The sequence below is a fragment of the Taurulus bubalis genome, assembly GCF_910589615.1.
Source record: "Taurulus bubalis genome assembly, chromosome: 2".
In the NCBI taxonomy this organism is placed as follows: Eukaryota; Metazoa; Chordata; class Actinopteri; order Perciformes; family Cottidae; genus Taurulus; species Taurulus bubalis.
The window spans coordinates 12,328,464-12,349,722 of record NC_136590.1 but is presented as its reverse complement, the minus strand read 5'-3'; the positions used below and the strand labels follow the sequence as shown (position 1 = coordinate 12,349,722).

Genomic DNA, 21,259 nt, shown 5'->3' with positions numbered 1-21,259 from the left:
AAACAACTCCGCATGTCAACATAAAATATATAGAATCCAGAGCGATGGATAGTGTTTTGAGACACATGACGCTGCCTGTTTTACCCCTGAAACATTCAATCTGAGTTTATTGCCATTCTCAACTCACCATGTATGTCGGGTTTTTGAAAGACTCAAAACTGTCGTCCCCAGTGGGTTCAAACTGCTGAAAAAAGGAGAAATGAAACGCTTCAATAACTAAGGATAAAAACAAGCACACCCGCTTCACATCTTTTCTTCAAAACTATCCATTTAGACATTTTGTATCAGACATTTAGCTGCTCATATTAAAACATTCATATCATGTAATTAACAATGTTTTCCGATATTGAGCAGAAAACATAGTGTCACATTTTTTCATGCGTCTCCATGGCTACCTGTGTGCTCGAAGCAGCTGGTTGTGTAGAAGTGACGTCACCGTCGTCTATGTCCGAGCCGTATTCTGGGTTCTCAAAAGCCTCCTGAAATGGCCACAAAATAGACATATTATAAATGATTTAAAGGAATATATCAACACACAACAAAATAAAACTCTTTGGGGTTCAGTTCAGACATGAAATCTACTCTTGATTCAATGATTGACAAAAACAATACGATTTATTATGTAATTATAGATATTTCTCTCTCTGCATTTTATATAGTGTGGTGTGATATTCTAGATGGAAGCCTTGGAGTTATAAGATGTATAAATCATTTTGTGTGACATTAAACTGGTGAATGTGAAACTGACCTTGTTGACAGCGGCACTTATTGTGGGCTCGTCCGCAACTTTAACTTCTTCCATATACAACGGATTATTTATGTTCTCCTGAGCAAGCAAACACAGAATCACAAGATTAGCAAATGAAAACCAAATCTAACATTATATGAGCACAATGTCATGTTTTTGCATATATGTTAATGATAGCTATCCAACTTTGAGGAGTGATGAAACTAAACAAAAACAGCAGATACAAGAATTAAAGTAAGTTTGTCTCAAAAATATTAAAAAAATATTTGTACATTGCAGCAGTGGAAAACATTGTTCTTGATTAAAAACTGTTGCCATGCAGCATTTCATACATATGCAGCCACCAAGCAAGAGGTAGTATGAGCAGAATCATTTTAGCTCTACAGGCGAGCAGTGATTTCAGTTTGCGGACCTTGTGTGATACATCAGGAGCGGCGGTGGCTGCCATCATCGGCGGGGCAGCAGGTTGTTCAACAACTTCGTATGCTGGGTTCTCAAAACTCCTCCCGTCGGTTTCCGCCATGGACACGGACATAGAGGGAACCTGATGTGCGACGGCAAGTAGACACAACAAGTTGAGAACCATAATAGCGCTTTGTTTATCCGATTTGCAGTGAGCAGAGTCGTCCTTCAACCATCGACAAACCCATGTTGATGAGTTGGGAAAGAAACTTAACCCCAAAATTGTGCCTACGGTGTGTGAATGTTAGTTAGTCCTGATGGGCAGGTGGCTCCTCTCATCAGTGTATGAATGGGTGAATGATGTCATGTAGTGTTAAGGCGCTTTGAGTGGTCGGAAGACTAGAAAAGCGGTTAACAAGTACAAGTCCATTTACCTTTACATTTTAGGAAAACCTTTGAAATGTCACAAGACCCGCAGAAGCTTTAAATGCCTTTGAATATTTAACTCAATACTTAAAAATGCACAGGACATTATGAAAATGGGAACATGGTGATAGACATGTTTTATATGAAACGTTTGCTTCTGCCATGAATGAGGAAGCCCCCCAAAACCTTGGTCTTAAAGGAAACCAGTTCTATATTATTAAGGGAGCTTTCCAGTTGTGAAGGCAGCTCCTCTTCCCTTTACCCACATTAGCAGTCAGAGAGAGGATTTATTAAATGTTTTAGCAATATCAAAGACCCAATAAGGTATCAATGAAGAACCAGACTGAGAAATAGTATAAATAATAGTCGTATTTTTGATTAAATTTGAACGATACCCATCCTTTGTCATAAATGGCTGTTTTGCGTTGCTACTTACCGCTTCAAAATTCAGCCTTGTTTCACTCTCCTCTGTTGTTGATGCATTTGGAGACGAACCTTTTCTAAAACTTAGCAAGACACAAAAATAAGTCAGCTGTCACATGATATACTAATATACCCTCACAGTTAATTAGAACACAGATATTACAACTTTCATTAAAGTAAAACAATCTCATTTATTTTCTCTAGTCTTGTTTTGTAGTAGAAGAAAGCTAATCAACGAAATAGTTCGGATATCAATTTTCTGAGAGAATCTCACCTGAAGTTTGGGAGGTTGGGCATGGTTGGCATTGAGGGCATACTGGGCATACTGGGCATACTGGGAAAATTGCTCCTTACTCTCTCCAGCAGGTTGGACTTCTTCTTGGCGGCAAAGACCAGAGCAACCAGCAGAGCCACAATCACTGCTGTCACCCCGATCGCTATTCCAACTGAGAGGGAAGGATGGAGGAGGGGGCAAAAGGCTGCTTATTAATAATTAGATCAAACATAAAGTTTCAATGTTTTAATGCTTTAAAATCAAATATACTTGAGGATGCAACCACGTCATATATGTTTTTCTGGCAGTACTCTCCAGTCCAGTCTGGAGGACAACTGTAAAACAAAATACAAAACATTAGAGTCGCAACATTTCAAAACGCTGCGCTTATTTGCAGTATTTGTTGACTGAATAATTTATTTGTTTGTGCATCAATATTTATTAGCTTGTTTTGTTTTATTTGTATTACCATGTGTATGAATATATTTTTGGATACGTATTTAAAATTTCTTACATGCAAAGAACCTTGTTGTCATCAAAGTAGCAGGTGCCTCCATTTTGACACTGACATGGCGGAGGCATGGTGGGCGGTGGATCAAACCCTGAATACATTTATCAGAACAACAATTGTAACATTGAAAGGAACTTCTCTGCCCCATTGCAACAGAAATGATCATCGTGACATCAATAGATATGTGACTGAGGATCATGTAAAACGTGCTACAGATTCAAGACTTTATAAAAGTTCCTCTTTGTTCACTGTACCCTCATTGGTTTAACTGACTTCTAAAGTGCTACATTGATTTAGTCATGTGTTGCAGGCTAAGATCATGCAAAGAGAAAGAAGAAAATGATGTAAGTTTAATTAATATTGCTGCGATTTGAGATTAACTTCTGCAACTTCAATACATGATGCCTCATGTTTTTATGTCACTTGTTAAGGAAAATAAATATTTTTTTCTCACCAGCATCACATTCAGTGTTACTGCCGGAGATGAAGCTTGTGCCCTGGGGGCAGGCGCAGGTGTAGCCTCCAGGCCGGAGCAAACACAGGTGGCTGCAAGTGTCCTTACACGGATTGTTCACTGCAGAGACATTGATTATTTCATTTCAATAAGTTAGAGTGCATGACTCACATGGTTATTTACATTTTTTAGTTTGATATCAATGCTGCAAGCAGGACTTTGCCATCTCCTTTCTTTATTAATCATTATCACAGTTGAATAAGCTCCGGATTCAGTAAAAGTTTTCTTGTGATATTACCGACAGAAAACGCAATACTTTATACTGTACTGTATAATAGCGGAATACTGAAGTAATAATTAAATTACCAATAAATCAATCAATCACTAATCTCTACATAAAAAAATATCTACAGGAAAAATAAAATGCAAACATGATTGTATTAGGGTGACTGTAAACAAAAACAAAAAATGCTTAATGCACTACTGTACTGTGTTTGAATAGGAAGAAGTGAGGAAGTGTGCAGCTTACTAGCTATGGAGTTGTATCTCTGCTGCTGGTACACGGAGACCTGGGTCAGCCACGGCCCGGCGGTCAACAGCTTGGTCTTGTCTCCGCGACCAAACTTGTCCTGCCGGAACACCTCCCCTTTCTCCTGAGTACTCCAGTAAACGTGGTCCTCGAACACACTCACACTGAAGGGGTTCCTCACATCTAGGCAAATTACAATGAAATGTGAACAATTTAACACCCCAATGATGGAGATAGCTCCTAAATGTATGGAATATGGATTGATGATGAGGGTTCCTGAGGATTGCTGGAATTTCTTAAAACAAATATCACATATGAACCTGAAATAAGTACCAAATAATTCAGCCTCACATTTTACATTTATCCTCTCTGGCTTCTTTGATGAAGCCAGAGAGGATAAATAGAGAGGATCCTAATCCTCACTAATCCTCACCTATGTAGATGGCAGTTCTACGGCCATCTCCTGAAGGCAGAACAGACTCTATGCGGCTTTCCTTGGAATCAGACCAGTATATTCTGTCATCGTTGGTAAAGTCGATTGACAGGCCAGTGGGCCAACCCAGGCCATCGGCCACCAGGAGTTTCCTCTCTTGACCGTCCAGCCAAGAACACTCGATCTTGGCTGCGTCCCCACGGTCTGCCCAGTACAACATCCTGTGGAAACGACAGTTAGACTTCTAGGCTCCGAGGTCCGGTGCGTTAATGTGCCTTTTAGTTTTTCCATCACAATGTGAATTTCTCCAACACAAGAATTTCCATCAGAGGTGAAAAATACAAAACTGTCTGCCACGTGTTAGCATTTTTTAGTTCAGAAACTTTCCACGAATATTTCAAGTGAAACACAGTACTACTAGCAAATAGCTTCCAACAAAAAAATAAGCCAGGTGTAACATGTATGATTTGGGTCACATAAAGAGACGCAAAACTATATTTACTGCCTGGTAATGAATAAACATATTTCTTAATTTAATGCAATCAGTATATAGTTCCTTAAAGTCAGGTGTGGTAGCTATCTGTCTTACCCCAGTCGTGGGTTGACGGCCACGGCAGACGGGTGGCCGAGCTCTGTCTTGACTAGTTGCTTCCTGTAGCGTCCGTCCAACATGGCCACCTCTAACCTCTTCAATCTGGAATCTGCCCAGTAAAGATTCCTACGAACAAAATAATTACAAAACTAATCACAAAATATGTTTTGACACATCGAAACGTTCAATCAATGAGTTATATATTTATTAAAAAAAATAAAGAGTCTTTATCAATCGGTGCTTTACTTTAAGGGCAGCACTTTTATTGATAAAGGTTGTTTATTGATTTTTTTTTTATTTTGCATCACATTCATGTAAATGGAAAAAAATAGTTTCAAGTCATAAACTAATCCTCCATTTCAAGGGAGCAGAGAAAGTTCAGACGCACCTCCCCACCCAGTCCACAGCGATGCCGTCTGGTCTGGTGATGTATTTGATACCGAGGTCAACAGCAGCACCGATGTTGTTACTGCCATCATCCACGGAAGGTATATATGCTCTCTTAATGGCACCTGCTACAGAGTCCTTACCAGCCACAGTGAAATACACCATACCTTAAAAAAAAAAACAAAAAAAAAAAACAAATACCACCAAATGTCACCAAATATGTTTATTTACATTTAAGAGGTGTCTTTAATGTATTTTGTGTCTATTCGTGCAGTAGCTAGTATTATTCTGTGTGTGACCTACTGAATCCAGTGTTGTTGTGGTCCCAGTCATAGTCCAGAGCCATAATGCGCTCCTCTTCTTTTAGGAAGTCGTGGTAGGTCTTCGTCTGTAGGTTGAACCTCCGGATACGAATATTCTCTGGAAGGAGCATCAAGGGAGTCGCTCCTGGGGGAGACAGAGACATTTACTCCTTAAACAGTTTTTGGCATTGGTAAAACTATTTATATAAAAGAGGGAGCGGCTAGATCTTGTTTGGGACTTATAACTCTTAATTATATCTCAGTGAAGTAGTAAAAAAAAAAAGTATGTTGCTCTAGTCTAAACCTAAACTCATTAAAAGTTTGTTCTCACCCTCAGCCTCGCACATGTTGCCGTTGCCCACTTTCCGGTAGCCGGCGGCACACTCGCAGTCATAGCCGCCCTTTGTGTTCTTACAGACCTGAGGACAGGTGCCGTGCACCTCACACTCATTTATGTCTGTGGAAGGAAGAAGAGATTGTGAGAAAGAGTTCATGTTTACAGTTGCACCCATCAGATCTTTAACTGGACTGATGATACTTTAATATTCTATTTTTGAAGTGCCTTTAGTAGAATTTTTAAAACGTGTTCATCCATGTGCAGTTGTGTGTGTATGAGTTAAAGAATACTATCAAGGGCTCAGAGAGAGTGAGTGAGTGAGTGAGTGAGTGAGTGTGTGTGTGTGTGAGTGTGAGTGTGAGTGTGTGTGTGTGTGTGTGTGTGTGTACCCAGGCAGTTGTAAGTGCTGTCTGGGTCCACTCTGTATCCGGGCTTGCAGGAGCAGATGAAGCCGGTGCCGTTCAAGTTGGTGCACTCATGCTGGCACAGCTTCTCTTCACAGTTGCGTTCATGGCCAAAATCTGGAGCGAGACAACACAGAGCACATTTATGACACTTGTAATGAATAATGTAAGAGCTGCTTAAGGAAATGCAACAATGGCGTCTTTTACATGGGCAGAATAATTCACCAATGAATTATTTCAATACTGAATCAAAACATCTTAAACCTCTGCTTAAAAATTCTGAAGATGCAGTTGTCTGTAATTTTCAGGGGGATAACTGTAAGGTCACATTAAATAGCAACATTTTATAACTGAATTTAAACTGACATTAAAAGAGGACATCTCCAGCCAGTGAGTGTGTTGTCGTGATACTCACTGCAACCTAATTCATCAGTGCGATCCCCACAGTTGTCGTTGTGGTCACATACGTATGGCAGGGCCACACAGTGTCCGTTGGTGCATTTAAACTCTTCCAGAGTGCAGGGCGGCAGCGTGGGCTCACGGCCTGAGAGGGACACAGCTACAATGAGTCATCAACATAAGTACACTTTCTAGTCTAACATTGAATTCAGAGCTTTGTCTACAGTGTTGCGCTTCACTTCCCAACAGTCTATAAATACTGCTCATAAAAAACCCAAGCGTGCGCATAGACAGGCAAGTACTCAGATGTAGGCATAACATGGCAACATAATATACTATATTCCTTAAATCACTTATCCAATTCAAGGCCTCTCCACGGCTAGCTCATTCAATGGCATTAGATGAGCTAGCCGATGTCGACCTCCTCTCTAAACCAAACTATTTAATCTCCTCTCAAAATAATTTGCTATGATTGATGTTTAAGCTGATTGTGTAACAATTCCACAAAACAGACTATTTCCTTATCCCATGTATGTTTCAGGCTTTGTGTGCTCTACAGACACCCTGATTAGTGGTGCATTTGCCGGACCTGAATTGATTACAAATCTGGTTATAGCTATGTTTAAAAAATAAGAAGAAAAAGCACAACATTTTTTAATATAAAGAAACAACAACTGTATTAAATTGTACACAAAGCTTGTGCGCACACACACACACAATCTATATCTACCTCTGTGTGTGTGCTTATTGCGGTTCTGCTCGTATTGTTTCTGTACATTCACATCTTCAGCCAAGATAAACTAAACTGATTGAGGCATATGAGTTTGAGTCTTACAGAGTTCTTCCTTCTCGTCACTTCCGTCTCCACAGTCGTCCTTCTGGTTGCACAGCAGGCCGGAGTAGATACAGTAGCTGTTTGCACAGCGGAACCTGTACGGCATCTCACAGCTGACATTCACTGGTCGAATAAACAAATGTTAGTTCAGACAAACCTCTGCGAGCATAAATGATTAAAAACACACTGCTACTTTGAAACATTCAAGTTTGTAACGGTCTTCTCTCAAGAAACTTGTTGACTTAATTATGAATCAACGGGAAAGACGGTTGCAGAGATAATCTGTTTGCATTTACCTGTATATGTATGAGAGGAAATACTGACATCAAAATGTTTAAAACATGTTCTAAATCATTAGATTAAGTTCACTGGTTAAGATTGGGGGTGTCAATCACACAGGGAGAAATACAGACAAAATACTTTTCACAGGGCTTCTATTTACAATACACTAAATATTTCTTACAGCATAAATTGAGCTGTTCGTCAGAGCGGTCGCCACAGTCATTAACTCCATCACACACCCAGCCCTGGCTCACACAAAGATGGTTCGCACACTGGAACTGGTTTTGAGGGCACCAACGGCCTCCTGGGTAACGAGTAGCTGTTGGGGTATGAAAAAAATAGTCAATCACGTATGTCAATTGTTGGTAGATTTGTACTTTTCGAAGATATGTTGACTTAACCATAAATCCACATTATAACCATAATATCTAGACCATATGTTTGGATTTGAAAACAAGGGTAACTGTCACACATGTAATCCAAACTGTCAGTTGAAATAGTCCAATAGATCTTGTGAAGCTACTATGTGGTTCTATTGTCGTACCGTAGTACACTGTAGTTGTGTGCGTATGCAGTTTCACAATATTGTTCACTGTCAACTTCACATTTAAATAACTGTGTCTGTGCTTCTAGTTGTTATTTAACTGGTTGTGCTGTTTGTACTACTATAATCTTTTTGAGATATTTACATACTTTTTATCACTTTACATTTGACTGATTTAAAAACATGCAGAAACCTCTTAACACACACTCACAAACAAAAACAAAAGACAAGAGCACTAAAACGCTGTAGGGGCCAGGCACCTAGCCATCAGTTTTCATGTTGTTTACTTACGACAGCTGGTCTCATCTGACAGGTCCTGACAATCAGGCTGGCCATCACACTGCAGAGCAGCAGGGATACAGTGACCCGAGTCACACTGGAAAAAACCTGGACGACACGTCTGCAACTCTGGAAGAGAGCCAGGTGGTGAGGAGTGTTGTTCATGACAGATAATATTTCAAGGATATGAGTTGGTGTACATCGCCTGCTCACCACAGTCACGTTCGTCCGAGTTATCCCCGCAGTCGTTTTCATGGTCACACACCCAGTTTCCAGGGATGCACTGTGCATTGTCACATCGAAACTCACTTTCAGAGCAAGGCCTTGGCTCTATCGACAACAATCCCCATAAGAAAGAGACACTTCAGTATGTAATCAGAATGCGGTCTTACTGGTCATGCATACAGAGGCTCAAAATATATAAAGAAGACTTCTTTTAAAGACGACATAAGTTTCTAGTGTGGGATTTGTTTTTAGAAAACCGTGTGAGAAAGTCTGACTAAAACGGAAAGGTTAGGTCAGCATTGAACCATAACCCAAATACAAGACTAAACTGAAGGAAAATAATTATTATAATGTTGGAACCCTGGTAGACACATGACTGTTGCTGGTTTGTGAAAAATATGAGTATAACACTCACGGCAATTTCTTTCATCTGAGCTGTCACCACAGTCGTTGGTGCCGTCACATTGCCAGCGGATGGGGACACAGCGGTGGTTGTCACATCTAAAATCTCCCAGAGGATCACAGGTCACCGCCTCTGTTGGAAAACAGAAATGGACAGATTAAAAGATGAATTCAACATATGGTCAATGATAAAAACAAAAACAAAACATGTTCAAAACCTCATATATGCTCATACAACAAATACATACATACAAATTGCTGTGCATTGTGCAAAGTGGTATGTTTCACCTACAGTATTTGCTCTTTTACATCATACTCATATTTCTTTTTTAACTTGTTTTGGCGTAGATATTGACTGAAGTGTTTCCTGTCTATTTAAAACTTGTCAGAAACACTGTGTTAATGGCATGTAACTGGAAAAGTCATACTGCTATTTACAATTTCTGTACAGTTTATAGCAGAAAAATCAACATTTCTTCAATGTCCGTATTTTTTTTTAAAAACATATATTCATTAATGATGTAGATGTTCCTCATCTGGTGCAGTCATTGTTACAACCCTGCCTTCATATTACATAACATAACCTAGAATAGCATAGCATAGCATAGCACATCTGTTGATACACAAGTACTGACCGCAGCCTTGCTCGTCACTGTTGTCGATGCAGTCATTGGTGCCGTCACAGCGGGCCCACTGAGGAATACAGCGGTAATTTGTCTTGCAGGAGAACTCCGTGTCTTCATCACACTTGTAGTCTGGACCCACTGGACAGACAAAGAAAGGGAGATACGAGACATGGCACAGAAGTTAGAATGGCAGAAACATTTAAACTTCTCTGAGCTCTAAATGTCTGATGAATATTTGCATTGATGCTTTTTAATATTGTTGTTTCTGAAGAGAGAAAGCACCAGACCTTCATTTACCAGAGAGTGAGAGACAGAAAATGAAAAACTAAATGTTACAAGGTGACAAGAAATAAGCAGGCAGGTATTGAGGCTTAGGGGGAAAACATCAATAGTTTGTGCCTCTTAAATTTTTTAAAACAATACATCATTAATTCTCTTGAGACATGGATGAGTCTAAATTAATTATATACAAAACTGAAAAACATAAATCTATGCTTGAATAAACTGTCAGCTCTGTTTTGCCACAGTGCAAAGCTCTCGTCAATTACAGAGGAGCCTTTCTGTCGTGTGCTCATCACTAAAGTATAAGGACAATTAGAAGAGTCACTGGTTACTTACTTGTTCTTCACTTATCCCATTTATCATCTCCGTTTATCAAAAATACAGCTTTAGAAGTGCTTTCCACTGAAAAAAAAATCTGGCTTAGATGCAACTCTACACCTTTGATAATTTAGCAAATCTGATGCAACAACATCACCGGGCTTCAATATAAGTTATGTGGTAAAATCCGTCTGTTTTTGGGCTACATTTTCAAAACTGTGTTCTGGAAAATGGCTACTGCGACTTTGGTAGTACATGAGGAAGCACCATTTCTCCTTTTGAAAATGTGCAACTTATTAACACGTCTCTGCCATCAGTTTGAAAATAGGGAAACTAAGCTTGCAAAATAGAGATACGTAGCTACACACATACATTATACACATACATTATGCATGCATGCATGCATGCATGCATGCATGCATGCATGCATATATATATATATATATATACACATGCATATATATATATATATATATATATATATATATATATATATATATATATATATATATATATATATATATATATATATATATATATATATATATATATATATATATATATATATATATATATATATATATATATATATATATATATATATATATATATATATATATACACATGCATATATATATATATATATATATATATATATATATATATATATATATATATATATATATATATATGTATGTATGTATGTATATATATATACACATATACACATATAAAACCTATGGACATCTAAACAAGATTAAACAGAACAAGGCTTTTTAACTCTCGGTTTATACACATATATACATATATATTAATAAAACCTATGGACATCTTAACAAGATTAAACAGAACAAGACTTTTTAACTCTCGGTTTAGGTCGTGTATTGTATCAATAAAATATTTGATTAATTAAAACTGCCATTTCATTATATACCACTTACTGCAGGTTTCATACGGCTCATCAGATCTGTCCCCACAGTCGTCTTGGGCGTCACACACGTAGCTCGACGGCAGACAGCGCCCGTTGGCACACTGGAACTGTCCCGGTCGGCACGTCTTCTGGGAACACGTCTCTGCGTCCTCGTCGCTGTCATCAGAACAGTCGTTCACTCCGTCACAGTGCCAGGACACAGGGATGCAATTCTTGTTTTTACACTGGAACTGGTTTTCTTGGCATCGGTGGTCACCTAAAAGGAAGAGACTGCAGCTTCACTTGTGTTTTAAAAAATTAGATTAGTCCAAACTGAACCATCTGCCTGAACTAAGCTTGAGGGCTTCTAATGAGATGAAGTCCGCACTGAGGCTTTTTCTACCCGGTTGCAGCTAATTACAGTAATTTATAATGTTCATACTGCAGAGAGCTGCATCCTCGTCTGAACTGTCAGGGCAGTCTGAGTGGCCATCGCAGATGAAGCCAGGGTAGGTACAGTTGCCATCTTGACACTGGAACTGGCCAATGGGGCAATAACGGGGCAGGCAGGTCTGAGGTTCATCTGAGCCATCACCGCAATCTGACTGGCCGTCACACTTCCACCATATCGGAACACACCTATGGAGAAGACAGGGCACAACCAGGTTAGCTAACAGATTATGAATGGAAAATTGTATTCTGCACAAATTAGGATAAAAATAGGAAAGGTTTTATAATTTAGGAGTACTGAGAACTCTGCTTAAAAAGATCTTAAGTATTGTGATTCATTTTTCTGAATTATCATGATAAACCGAAACTCTCTCCAAAATATGTATCAAGCAATTAATTTGCACTAAACTGCAATAAACAGCAATAAACAGCAAGATAAATTAGCAGCCTGTAATGGGATCTGTATCTGGGCATCGTCAGTGTGATGTGCACAATAGTCACATTGCAAGACATACAATGTTGACAAATTAACCGCGACAACTTTTTGCTGCACAATACAGAAAGAAAGCTGCCACAGCTCTAATTTTCTAACCCTAATCTATTGTTTGTCATTAATTACCTACAGTCTAGGCAGGCCCGCCACAGTTTCACAATTAACTGAATATATTTTTATCGTGGTTCACTTCTGCCGAGGGATTCAACTTGGCGGGTCAGAGATGGTCGCTTTGTGTGGGGCAATCTTGTCCCTGGTACTCTCTGGCCCTTGCTGGCCTTTGAATGTATGTTTTTGTAACCAACACACAGGATTTGATGGACAATTCCCCAATATATAAGGCTCTGGAAATAATTCCATTCAATTTCATAATTTTTCAGCAACTAGGATAAAAGTTTACTATGAAAGAACAGGGAGACTTGCTAGAATAAATTGAGTTGTAAGGTCTGTGGAATGTGAACACAAGTGATTTTATATCTGACTGACTTCTCATTGTCTCCACAGCGGAACTGGGTGCTGGAGCAGTCGGCAACACACTGGATCTTGAAGCCCACCATCATGCCGATGAAGTGATCTGGGCACTGGCAGGTAGCTTTTTGCCCACCAGGGGCAATCAGACACAAGTGACTGCAGGTCAGGTGATGGGAGGAGCAGGGGTTTTCACCTGGGAAATGAGTTGATCAAAAAGGACATATTGGTCAATTTTGGGCTGTAGTGAATTGATACAATAAGAATATAAGCAACTACATTTCACATGTACGTACTTCGAGGCTGCCTGTAGGGGTGGCATACGCGAACGTCATATGGTCGATGTGTGTTGTTGCCCATGATTGTGCGCTGTTCGCCAGTGTACTTGTGAGCCTTCTCCACTGTGTGTGTGTTCCAGTCCGTCCAGTAAACCCAGTCCTCGAACAGGGAAACAGCAAAGACATGGGGAAGTGTACCTGCAATGGCCCGGTGTCGGTTCTCGCCGTTCAAGTCTGCAAAGCTGAAAGTTGATATAGTGGAGGGTTAATAGTACACGTTAAAGACATTTCAATGTTGCTATTGTACAGGAAAACCTGTTGAATTGACTTGATGGAAACTCAAAATGGACTCATGTCTGAATCTCTGAACTCACTCCAGAAAGTTAAGGTGAGAATCCGCAAAGAAGATCTTGTTGGTGGTGTAGTCTATGGTGAGAGCACTGGGCCACTCCAGCTTGGTTGTTATAATGGCACTGACATTGCTTCCGTCCATGCCAGCTCTGCCAATATACGCTGTGTCAGCCCAGTCAGTCCAGTAAAGCCATCTGGAAAAAAACAAGAGGAAAGACAAAAGGATTAAAGAGTAAACTGTACAGTAGAAATATCTAATATTCTATTTGATTTTGATTTTATTCCACTTTATTATGGCTATTATTATGGCTTTTTTATGGCTAAACGGACTAGTGTAGACAGCACAAGATTACAAAGCCTATTACATATTTCCATTTGAACATGAATAAACCATGACAGGAAAAGGGTTTATGCAATATTTATCATCAACTGTAAACATCTGATATCGGTGTGAGCCACAGATGAACTGCTTCTGTATCTGTGTGTATACGTGTGTACGTTTGTGTGTGTGTGTGTGTGTGTTTCATTACCCATATTTAGGGTTAACCGCCACAGCACGAGGCCGGCTGATAAGATAAGTGCTGTTTCCATCAATGAATTCTCCTGACAGCAGTCTCTTTTGGTAGCGTCCATCCAGCTCCATCACATGGACTGAACCGTAATAACCGTCCACCCAGTACAACTTCCTGCAGCAGACACAAAGGTTTTCACTGAGATCCCTGCAGCCATGTTTTGGTCATTCAGACTGATTCCATGCTCATAACAACAGTATTCATAAAAAAATAGATATAAGTGAAAGGAGCAAAGTTCTCCTGCAGTTATAGCTTTTTCACAAATGTATTAATGTATTAGACTAATATTTAGAATCAGCTGCACTAGGCAAGTAAGTATGAACTGTATGAAAATATTGTTCAGTAAACTATTGAATAATGAATAATTTATGAACAAAGATAGCTTTAATAATGAAGTTCTTCCCGCTTCACTCACCTGCCCACCCAGTCCAGTGTCAGGCCTTCAGCTCCTAATATATCACCATCCGCCAGCGTCTCTCTGTCAGTCCCGTCAAAACGCATTCGCTCAATCTTTCCTGCCCCAGCATCCAGCCAATAAAGCCTCTTCTCATAGTCATCAAAGTCTAACGCCACCACATTGGACAGCCCCTGCAGGACTAAACTCAGATGTGACCCATCAGTGGTCAAATTGCGGATGTAGTAGCGATTACTGTACAACAGGTATGGGGCAATGCCACTGTTCTGACGACAGGTGCGTCTATCCGGTTCACGAATATATCCAGGGGCACATTTGCAGTGGTACGAGCCAACAGTGTTCTCGCAGATCTGGCTGCAGACGGCGGGTGTGCTGGAACACTCGTCGAGGTCCTCACAGGCTTTGCCATCGGGCATGAGTCGGTAGCCAGGCTGGCAGGAACAGTAGTAACTAGTGAGGGTGTCAGTGCAGAGCTGGGCACACTTGTGGATGGATGGGTTGCGGCATTCATTGACTCCTAAAAAAGAATAAGAAGGTGTAGTGGAAAAAAAAAGACAGTAAAAAAGGTGATACAGATAAATTACTTGAAGGTGAGATTAGGTTGAAACTATATACATCTTGAAACGAATAGTCAATGAACTGATTCATAGAATTGTTATGAACAAATGTGGAAATGTATTAATAATTTAAGTTATTCCTCAAACAATAATGCTTAATATGAGCTAGTTCCAACTTCTCAGAATTGAGCATTTATTGCTCTTCTGTTTTTTCATTATCACTGAATATCTTTGGGTTTTGGACTCGTGTGAAACATAAAACAAACATTTGAAGATGTTTAACATCACAACGTTGAATAGTTTGGCAAATAAATAATTTAATGTACAATCAATAATTTAGAATATCATAAAAACTAATAATGGTGCACAAAATGTACCCAACTGGAAATATATGTAAGGATAGCAAATAACCTTGGAAAGAAACCTTATTGTTTGTTGCAATTGTATGTTAGTGATAGCTTGGTCGTGTGGGGAATAAGCTGTCATATTTAAAAATCTCTCACCGCAGCTTTTTTCGTCGCTGTTGTCCTGGCAGTCCTTTTGTCCGTTGCACACCTTTTTGGTGTCGATACAGTCGCCTGACTTGCACATGTACTGCTGAGGAGCACAGGTGGGTTGGGGCGTGATGCACAAGCTCTCTGCTTCATCTGAGCCGTCCATACAATCGCTCTGCCCATCGCAGGCGAAGGAGGCGGAGATGCAGGCTCCGTTACTGCAGGTGAACTGGTTGCTGCTGCACGTTTCATAAGTACAGCCCAACTCATCACTGCCGTCCCCGCAGTCATTTACACGGTCACAGCTGGGGAGGAGGACCAATTTATTAGACTCCATTAAGAAACAAGATAATTAGTTTCCGGAATGGCAAAACAATGTCTACTTTTGTTCACTAACACACTCTTCCTACTTACTGGTAGGGCAAGAGAATGCAAAGCCCGTTGGAACAAGCAAACTCAGTCATATGGCAGGTGCGGTTGGGGCAGTTCTGGAGTTCATCAGCCGCATTGGCGCAGTCTTTGTCTCCATCACACACAAAGCTTAACGACACACAGCGAGGGTAACTGGGAAACCAGGTTGGACAGGTGAACTGGTTGGAACTGCAGGTACGTTGGCCTGAAGGAGACGGAGAGAAGATGAGTATGCTTGACTAGAGATGGATGCTATAACTAGAACTATATGATACCAGTAACATGTGGACAATTACACATTTAGCTGTAAAGATTTTAAGAACACACATGATTAAAGTGTGGCAAAAAACAGATGACACATGGGATGAAGCTCAGAAAAAAATGAATTAGCTCAAATATAGTGTATCTTTCTATCCTCTCACACATCACATACAATAAATAGATTACCAGTAGTCCTGTCACACAGTGAAATAAATACATGTCTAGATGCTATCTTACCACACTCTAGTTCAGGAGCCTCGTCACTGTTGTCCCAGCATTCATTGTTACCATCACAGACCATTGACTGGGGGATGCAGTTTCCATTTGTACAAGTGAACTGGCTAGGACTGCATGTTTTGATTTGATCATCTGCACAGGAACAAAGAAAGAGAATCGCCTTAAGAGATCTACTCTTATCGCAGACCATTAATCACCAACAAAAAGTTGAACATTTTGATTGATAAACCATCCTTTGGATATATACAGCATCTGTTCTGACAAACTGACTGCTGGATTTAAAGTAAAATGCACAACTAAATAACAAAAAAAAGGAGGTATTTTAGTAGCATAGGTAATAACACACCTTTTATAGATATCAATATTGAATCAAATGTAAATGCAGAGAACTCACTACAGGAAAGAGGTTCATCTGTCCCATCACTGCAGTCTTGGATGGAGTCACACACCCATGAGTTGGGGATACACTTCCCCTCGTCGCAGCGGAACTGATTCGGAGAACATGTACGACCCGCTGTAACACAGTAACACAAACGCTTCTGTTAATCAGTCTGTAATCACTCTGTACATAAACTCTGTAAGTGATACGCTCTCTCATTCAGCAGCAGGACAAATGCTTCAACTTACCGCAGAAGAGAGGATTCTCATCGCTGTTGTCTCCACAGTTGTTGTAGCCATCACACAGGTTGTCAGGGTAGATGCAGATGTTGTTGCGGTCACACTTGACCTGGCCTGCAGGACACGACCTGTCAGCTGGAGACGGGAGAGGAGGGCAAAGATCAAAACATCAACCATTGAATTAAAAACACAGGACACATTTTACTTATTCAGCAGCAAAGAAGATTACGACTTTAATTAGTGGTGGGACAGACGGTAGTTGATCCATAGTTCAGCAGCATGTGAATCGCAGATTATTATACAGTAAACCATCATAGTGTGAAATACATTTTCGTTAACAGCTATAAAGTAAAAATGTGCTATCAAGACGTCGGCATTAATGCTTTTTAGTCTTTGATCCCTGATAATATACATTGTGAACAATCAATCTGTGTTAAAATAAACATAACACAACAATGTAAACTTGGTATTGGTGGGGAAAAAAAGCGATCTGGGCCTCTAAAAAGGTGTTTTTGTTCCTTCTTTTTTTGTGGTGATCCAAGAGAGCTTCAACTAATAGGAAAAAGCACTTGTGATGTTCGAAGGACAATTTCCAATCTTGTTGCTATGTGTATCTCATTTTCCACCATAGTCAATCCATCAGTTCATAAATCAATCCCTTGATCAGCCAAATCATCACTCACGGCAGTTGATTTCGTCAGAGGTGGCGTTGTCTCGGCAGTCGTTGTGGCCGTCACAGACAAAGGCTGCACTGATGCAGCGTCCGTTGGCGCAGGTGAACTCAGTAGCAGGGTTACATGTGGGGAAGGGGCAGCCTCGCTCGTCACTGTTGTCTCCACAGTCGTCTGCGTAGTTACAGGTGTAGCTGAGCAGCACGCAGCGCCCATTGTCACAGGTAAAGTCCATGGCTGAGCAGGTGTGGAAGGCTGAGCAGGAATAACAACAGATTGCTGTGATATTTATGTATTAGACTTTCAGTTATTCTCTTTTTTTAAGACCAAATAAGGGCTGCAACCCAAAGTTTAATTGACAAATAATTTTACCAATGTTAAAAAAAAAAAAAACGTCAAAGCTGATTGACTTCCTCAAGTTGGCATTGCATAGCACAATTGGTATGTAATGGGGGATTAAAATACAGAAAATCATTAGTGTATATGTACATTATCTGCAAACAATCTGTTTGCTTACTTGGTTTACTTGGTTTGCTTTTATATGTCCACTCAAAATGGAAACCATCCACTGTCTAAAGTCAGATTAAACCCCATCTCTCACCACATACTCTCTCCAGCTCATCTGAGTTATCCTGGCAGTCGTTGTAGCCGTCACACTTCCAGCGCGCTAAAATGCAGTTACCATTGAGACAGGTGAACTGCTCTGGCTGACAGCGTTTCCCTGTGTCTTTGATACAGTCTTTGCCATTGTTGGCCAGGTACCAATTCCCCTGATGAGGACACTGGCACTCTGGACCCAAAGGACCTGCAGGAGAGATTATGGGAGGTGAGGGAATTTCAGAATGGAGAGTCTTTAAAAATGAAAAGTTTTGTTAATTAGTAGTACTGTGTGTCTCTTTGTGTTGTTTAGGATGTGCAGAACTTTCTCTAATTGATCGGATGTCTGAGTGAGCAACAGCACTCACTTGAAATACACTTAGCTGTAGTGTCCTTATCATGGTTAAAGCTTCAAGAAGCTTAATGGAAGACTTTCTTGTTTAGATTTAATTCAGGCACCAAAAAATGATGGGCCAAATGTATAAAATAAGCATTGAACAACAGCAAATTAGACAATTTGTCCAGAGAAAGCTGAATTTATAATTTTGGATTTTATTTTAGGAAAGCCTTTATAATCATTGAACAGGGAATATAAGAAGAGGAGATTCAGTTCCTTGCATAGTATCACCCACAAGAAAGTATTCTTACCGGGAACACAGACATTACTGCAGCCTCCGTTGAACTGCTGACAAGAGCTGGAGCAGCTTTCTTGCTTAGATCCGGCATACACGTGGATGTCGTTTGGTCGGTACTGCAGGTCCTGGGCCAGCACTGCAAAACCAGAGCCATCGTCCTTCCCAGCCCTAAAAACGGCTCTCTCAGTCCAGTCAGTCCAGAAGATGTCTTGTTGGAAGACAGTTATGGCATACGGGTACTGGACCCCTTGCAAGATCACTTGTCGGTTGGCACCAGTTAAAGTGGCCCTTTCAATCTTATCTCTGAGGGAAGCAGCAGGGGAGAAGAAGAGTTATCCAACAATTTTAGCAGTATGGGATCTGCTGCAACAAAGACTGGACGAAAAAAAATTAGACATACAATGAGGAATCAGCCCAGTAAAGCATCCTTTCTTCATAATCCAGAGACAGGCCATTGGGCATCATCAGGCCGCTTTTAATGATTGGGGTCCGAAAGTTTCCACTTAGTGTGGCCCTCTCAATCTTAGCAGGAGAGCCCCAGTCAGTCCAGTACAGGTAACTGGGAAGACAGAACAGAGTAAGAAGGGAGGAGAGGAGCTCCATAGTGAGTACAGAAATCATCTATGTCCAATCTGTAGACACTGGTTAGTGAAATAAAGGGCTGTTGCTTTTACCCATAGCAGGGGTCAACAATGATGCCTCTGGGACGATTTGCTTGTGCAATGATTGAGCGGTTCATCCCATCCACCCCCATGGACTGGACATTGCGGCTATAGTAGTCAGTAAAGTAGAGACGCTTGTTGACCCAATCATAAGCCAATCCCTCAGGGTCATTCAAATCTGAGCAGTGTAACAGGGACGAGATGGTATTTAATAAACAGTGAATAAAATATTAGAAAAAAGAATAGAAATCAAATTAGAAAATCAAACGGGGTAAGAGAAGAAAGTAAAAAAACAAAACAGGAAGAAAAACATATGACAAGATGGAGTCCCAACAAAGGGATCATAGCAACAATGAATGCTTAACTCACTTGTAGCTATAAAGACAGGCGGGTTGGTGATGGCTGTAGTTGTGACGTAGCCAATTCTGCTCCGACCAATTCCCATATACTGGGTAAAGAAAATTCTCTTGTCCTTGAAGTCATAATCCAAAGCCATCAAGTTGTAGCCCAGGTTCACCACTGGATAGGGGGTGCTGTGATCCAAAGGATCTAACCTTAGGCTATTCAGCATGTAATCTGTGGTGAAAATTAAAAACTCCTCTTGTCCGTAACCACATGTTACTCCGTTACTCAGAAGCGACCCATGTGCACAACCACATTTTGGTCGCTCCTGACCCGGCATGGCAAAACAGAGCTGCTGGCAACGTCCATTATCTTCTTGACATGGGTTAAAGCCCACCTGGTTGGCAGATGTAGGCTGGACATGAGCGTCAAAGACCGTGACATCCATCAGCCCCTCAAGACTGTCTCGAATTACCTGGTACCATTGGGGGGAAAAGTTTCGTTATTTAGTGGCATTGGCACATTCACCGCAGGATCACAGGATCACACATGTTTCCTAATATCTGCCATCATTACAGTTGTTGTTGTTGTTGTTGTAGTTGTAGTATTGTACAATGTGTGTACAATGTTTACACACGTGCAGTTCTAACAACAGAACATTTGGGACATACATTGAATGGAGTCCTTGTAATATGTGAGACCACATACAGTATGTGTTTCCCCAACAGAGTGAATTAAACAAAATCTTTAGTTTCTTCATTTGCTGTTTCTTCATTCTTCAAAAACAGCATCATCACGAAAGCTGAATCTGTATTAAATCATGCAGATTTAACTCTCACCTCTGGCTGGTCAGTATTGGCTGGGTCCTTACTGGCCTGTAAGAGCTTCCCAAGCTTTTTATCCACCCAGAGCATATAGTTTCCGAATATAGCCATCCCTGTTGGGGATGGATACCGGCTCCCATACCGGATAATCCGCCTCTGTGTGCCATCTGTAGCCATTCGGGAGATCATATCAAGAACATCATCTGTCCAGTAGAGGAAATCGTTGGTGTAATCAATGGTAAGGCCACGGGGTGACGCTAGGCTTTCTGATGCCAACACAGTGCGGTTGCTACCATCCAGCAGTGCCCGCTCAATTTTGGGTGTTTGGCCACCATCAGTCCAGAAGAGGTAGCGAAGCTTGGGGCTGACTGCCACATCCCGGGGTTTGTCCTGCGAGGACTTGAGGAGAATCATTCGGTACGTGGTGTTGATGGCAAGCACCTCCAGAAAGGTCTCGCTCTCAAAGGCATTGGTGAAATATAAGTTACCTAAGAAAGTTAATGGAGAGACAGGGATAAGATTACTGCAAGCAGAGAGACACACAACTATAGTGCTTGACAGTGCCATACGGTTTGAATTGTGCATGAAATTAGTGAAAT

The 21,259-nt window shown here is 40.6% G+C and overlaps 1 protein-coding gene across 1 annotated transcript in view; it reads right to left on the bottom strand.

The window, feature by feature from the left end:
* Window positions 1–365: 365 nt before the first annotated feature.
* Window positions 366–21,259, bottom strand: part of lrp2b (low density lipoprotein receptor-related protein 2b) — a gene marked incomplete at both ends in the record, with an annotated part of 40,106 nt that continues 19,212 nt past the window's right edge. Inside the window, 41 exons of the mRNA XM_079237704.1 lie at window positions 366–479; window positions 749–826; window positions 1,161–1,292; window positions 2,013–2,076; window positions 2,274–2,445; window positions 2,544–2,608; window positions 2,788–2,875; window positions 3,239–3,358; window positions 3,768–3,950; window positions 4,201–4,421; window positions 4,790–4,918; window positions 5,181–5,346; window positions 5,483–5,626; window positions 5,813–5,938; window positions 6,208–6,339; window positions 6,638–6,766; window positions 7,457–7,579; window positions 7,920–8,057; window positions 8,574–8,690; window positions 8,775–8,891; window positions 9,202–9,321; window positions 9,824–9,952; window positions 11,356–11,601; window positions 11,767–11,963; window positions 12,754–12,931; window positions 13,032–13,255; window positions 13,388–13,558; window positions 13,895–14,050; window positions 14,352–14,868; window positions 15,412–15,707; window positions 15,817–16,018; window positions 16,312–16,443; window positions 16,706–16,825; window positions 16,939–17,064; window positions 17,613–17,855; window positions 18,202–18,405; window positions 18,846–19,135; window positions 19,233–19,391; window positions 19,507–19,672; window positions 19,864–20,311; window positions 20,676–21,148. Coding sequence (XP_079093830.1) covers window positions 366–479; window positions 749–826; window positions 1,161–1,292; window positions 2,013–2,076; window positions 2,274–2,445; window positions 2,544–2,608; window positions 2,788–2,875; window positions 3,239–3,358; window positions 3,768–3,950; window positions 4,201–4,421; window positions 4,790–4,918; window positions 5,181–5,346; window positions 5,483–5,626; window positions 5,813–5,938; window positions 6,208–6,339; window positions 6,638–6,766; window positions 7,457–7,579; window positions 7,920–8,057; window positions 8,574–8,690; window positions 8,775–8,891; window positions 9,202–9,321; window positions 9,824–9,952; window positions 11,356–11,601; window positions 11,767–11,963; window positions 12,754–12,931; window positions 13,032–13,255; window positions 13,388–13,558; window positions 13,895–14,050; window positions 14,352–14,868; window positions 15,412–15,707; window positions 15,817–16,018; window positions 16,312–16,443; window positions 16,706–16,825; window positions 16,939–17,064; window positions 17,613–17,855; window positions 18,202–18,405; window positions 18,846–19,135; window positions 19,233–19,391; window positions 19,507–19,672; window positions 19,864–20,311; window positions 20,676–21,148 — 7,355 coding nt within the window. The remainder of the gene's footprint in view (window positions 480–748; window positions 827–1,160; window positions 1,293–2,012; window positions 2,077–2,273; window positions 2,446–2,543; window positions 2,609–2,787; window positions 2,876–3,238; window positions 3,359–3,767; window positions 3,951–4,200; window positions 4,422–4,789; window positions 4,919–5,180; window positions 5,347–5,482; window positions 5,627–5,812; window positions 5,939–6,207; window positions 6,340–6,637; window positions 6,767–7,456; window positions 7,580–7,919; window positions 8,058–8,573; window positions 8,691–8,774; window positions 8,892–9,201; window positions 9,322–9,823; window positions 9,953–11,355; window positions 11,602–11,766; window positions 11,964–12,753; window positions 12,932–13,031; window positions 13,256–13,387; window positions 13,559–13,894; window positions 14,051–14,351; window positions 14,869–15,411; window positions 15,708–15,816; window positions 16,019–16,311; window positions 16,444–16,705; window positions 16,826–16,938; window positions 17,065–17,612; window positions 17,856–18,201; window positions 18,406–18,845; window positions 19,136–19,232; window positions 19,392–19,506; window positions 19,673–19,863; window positions 20,312–20,675; window positions 21,149–21,259) is intronic.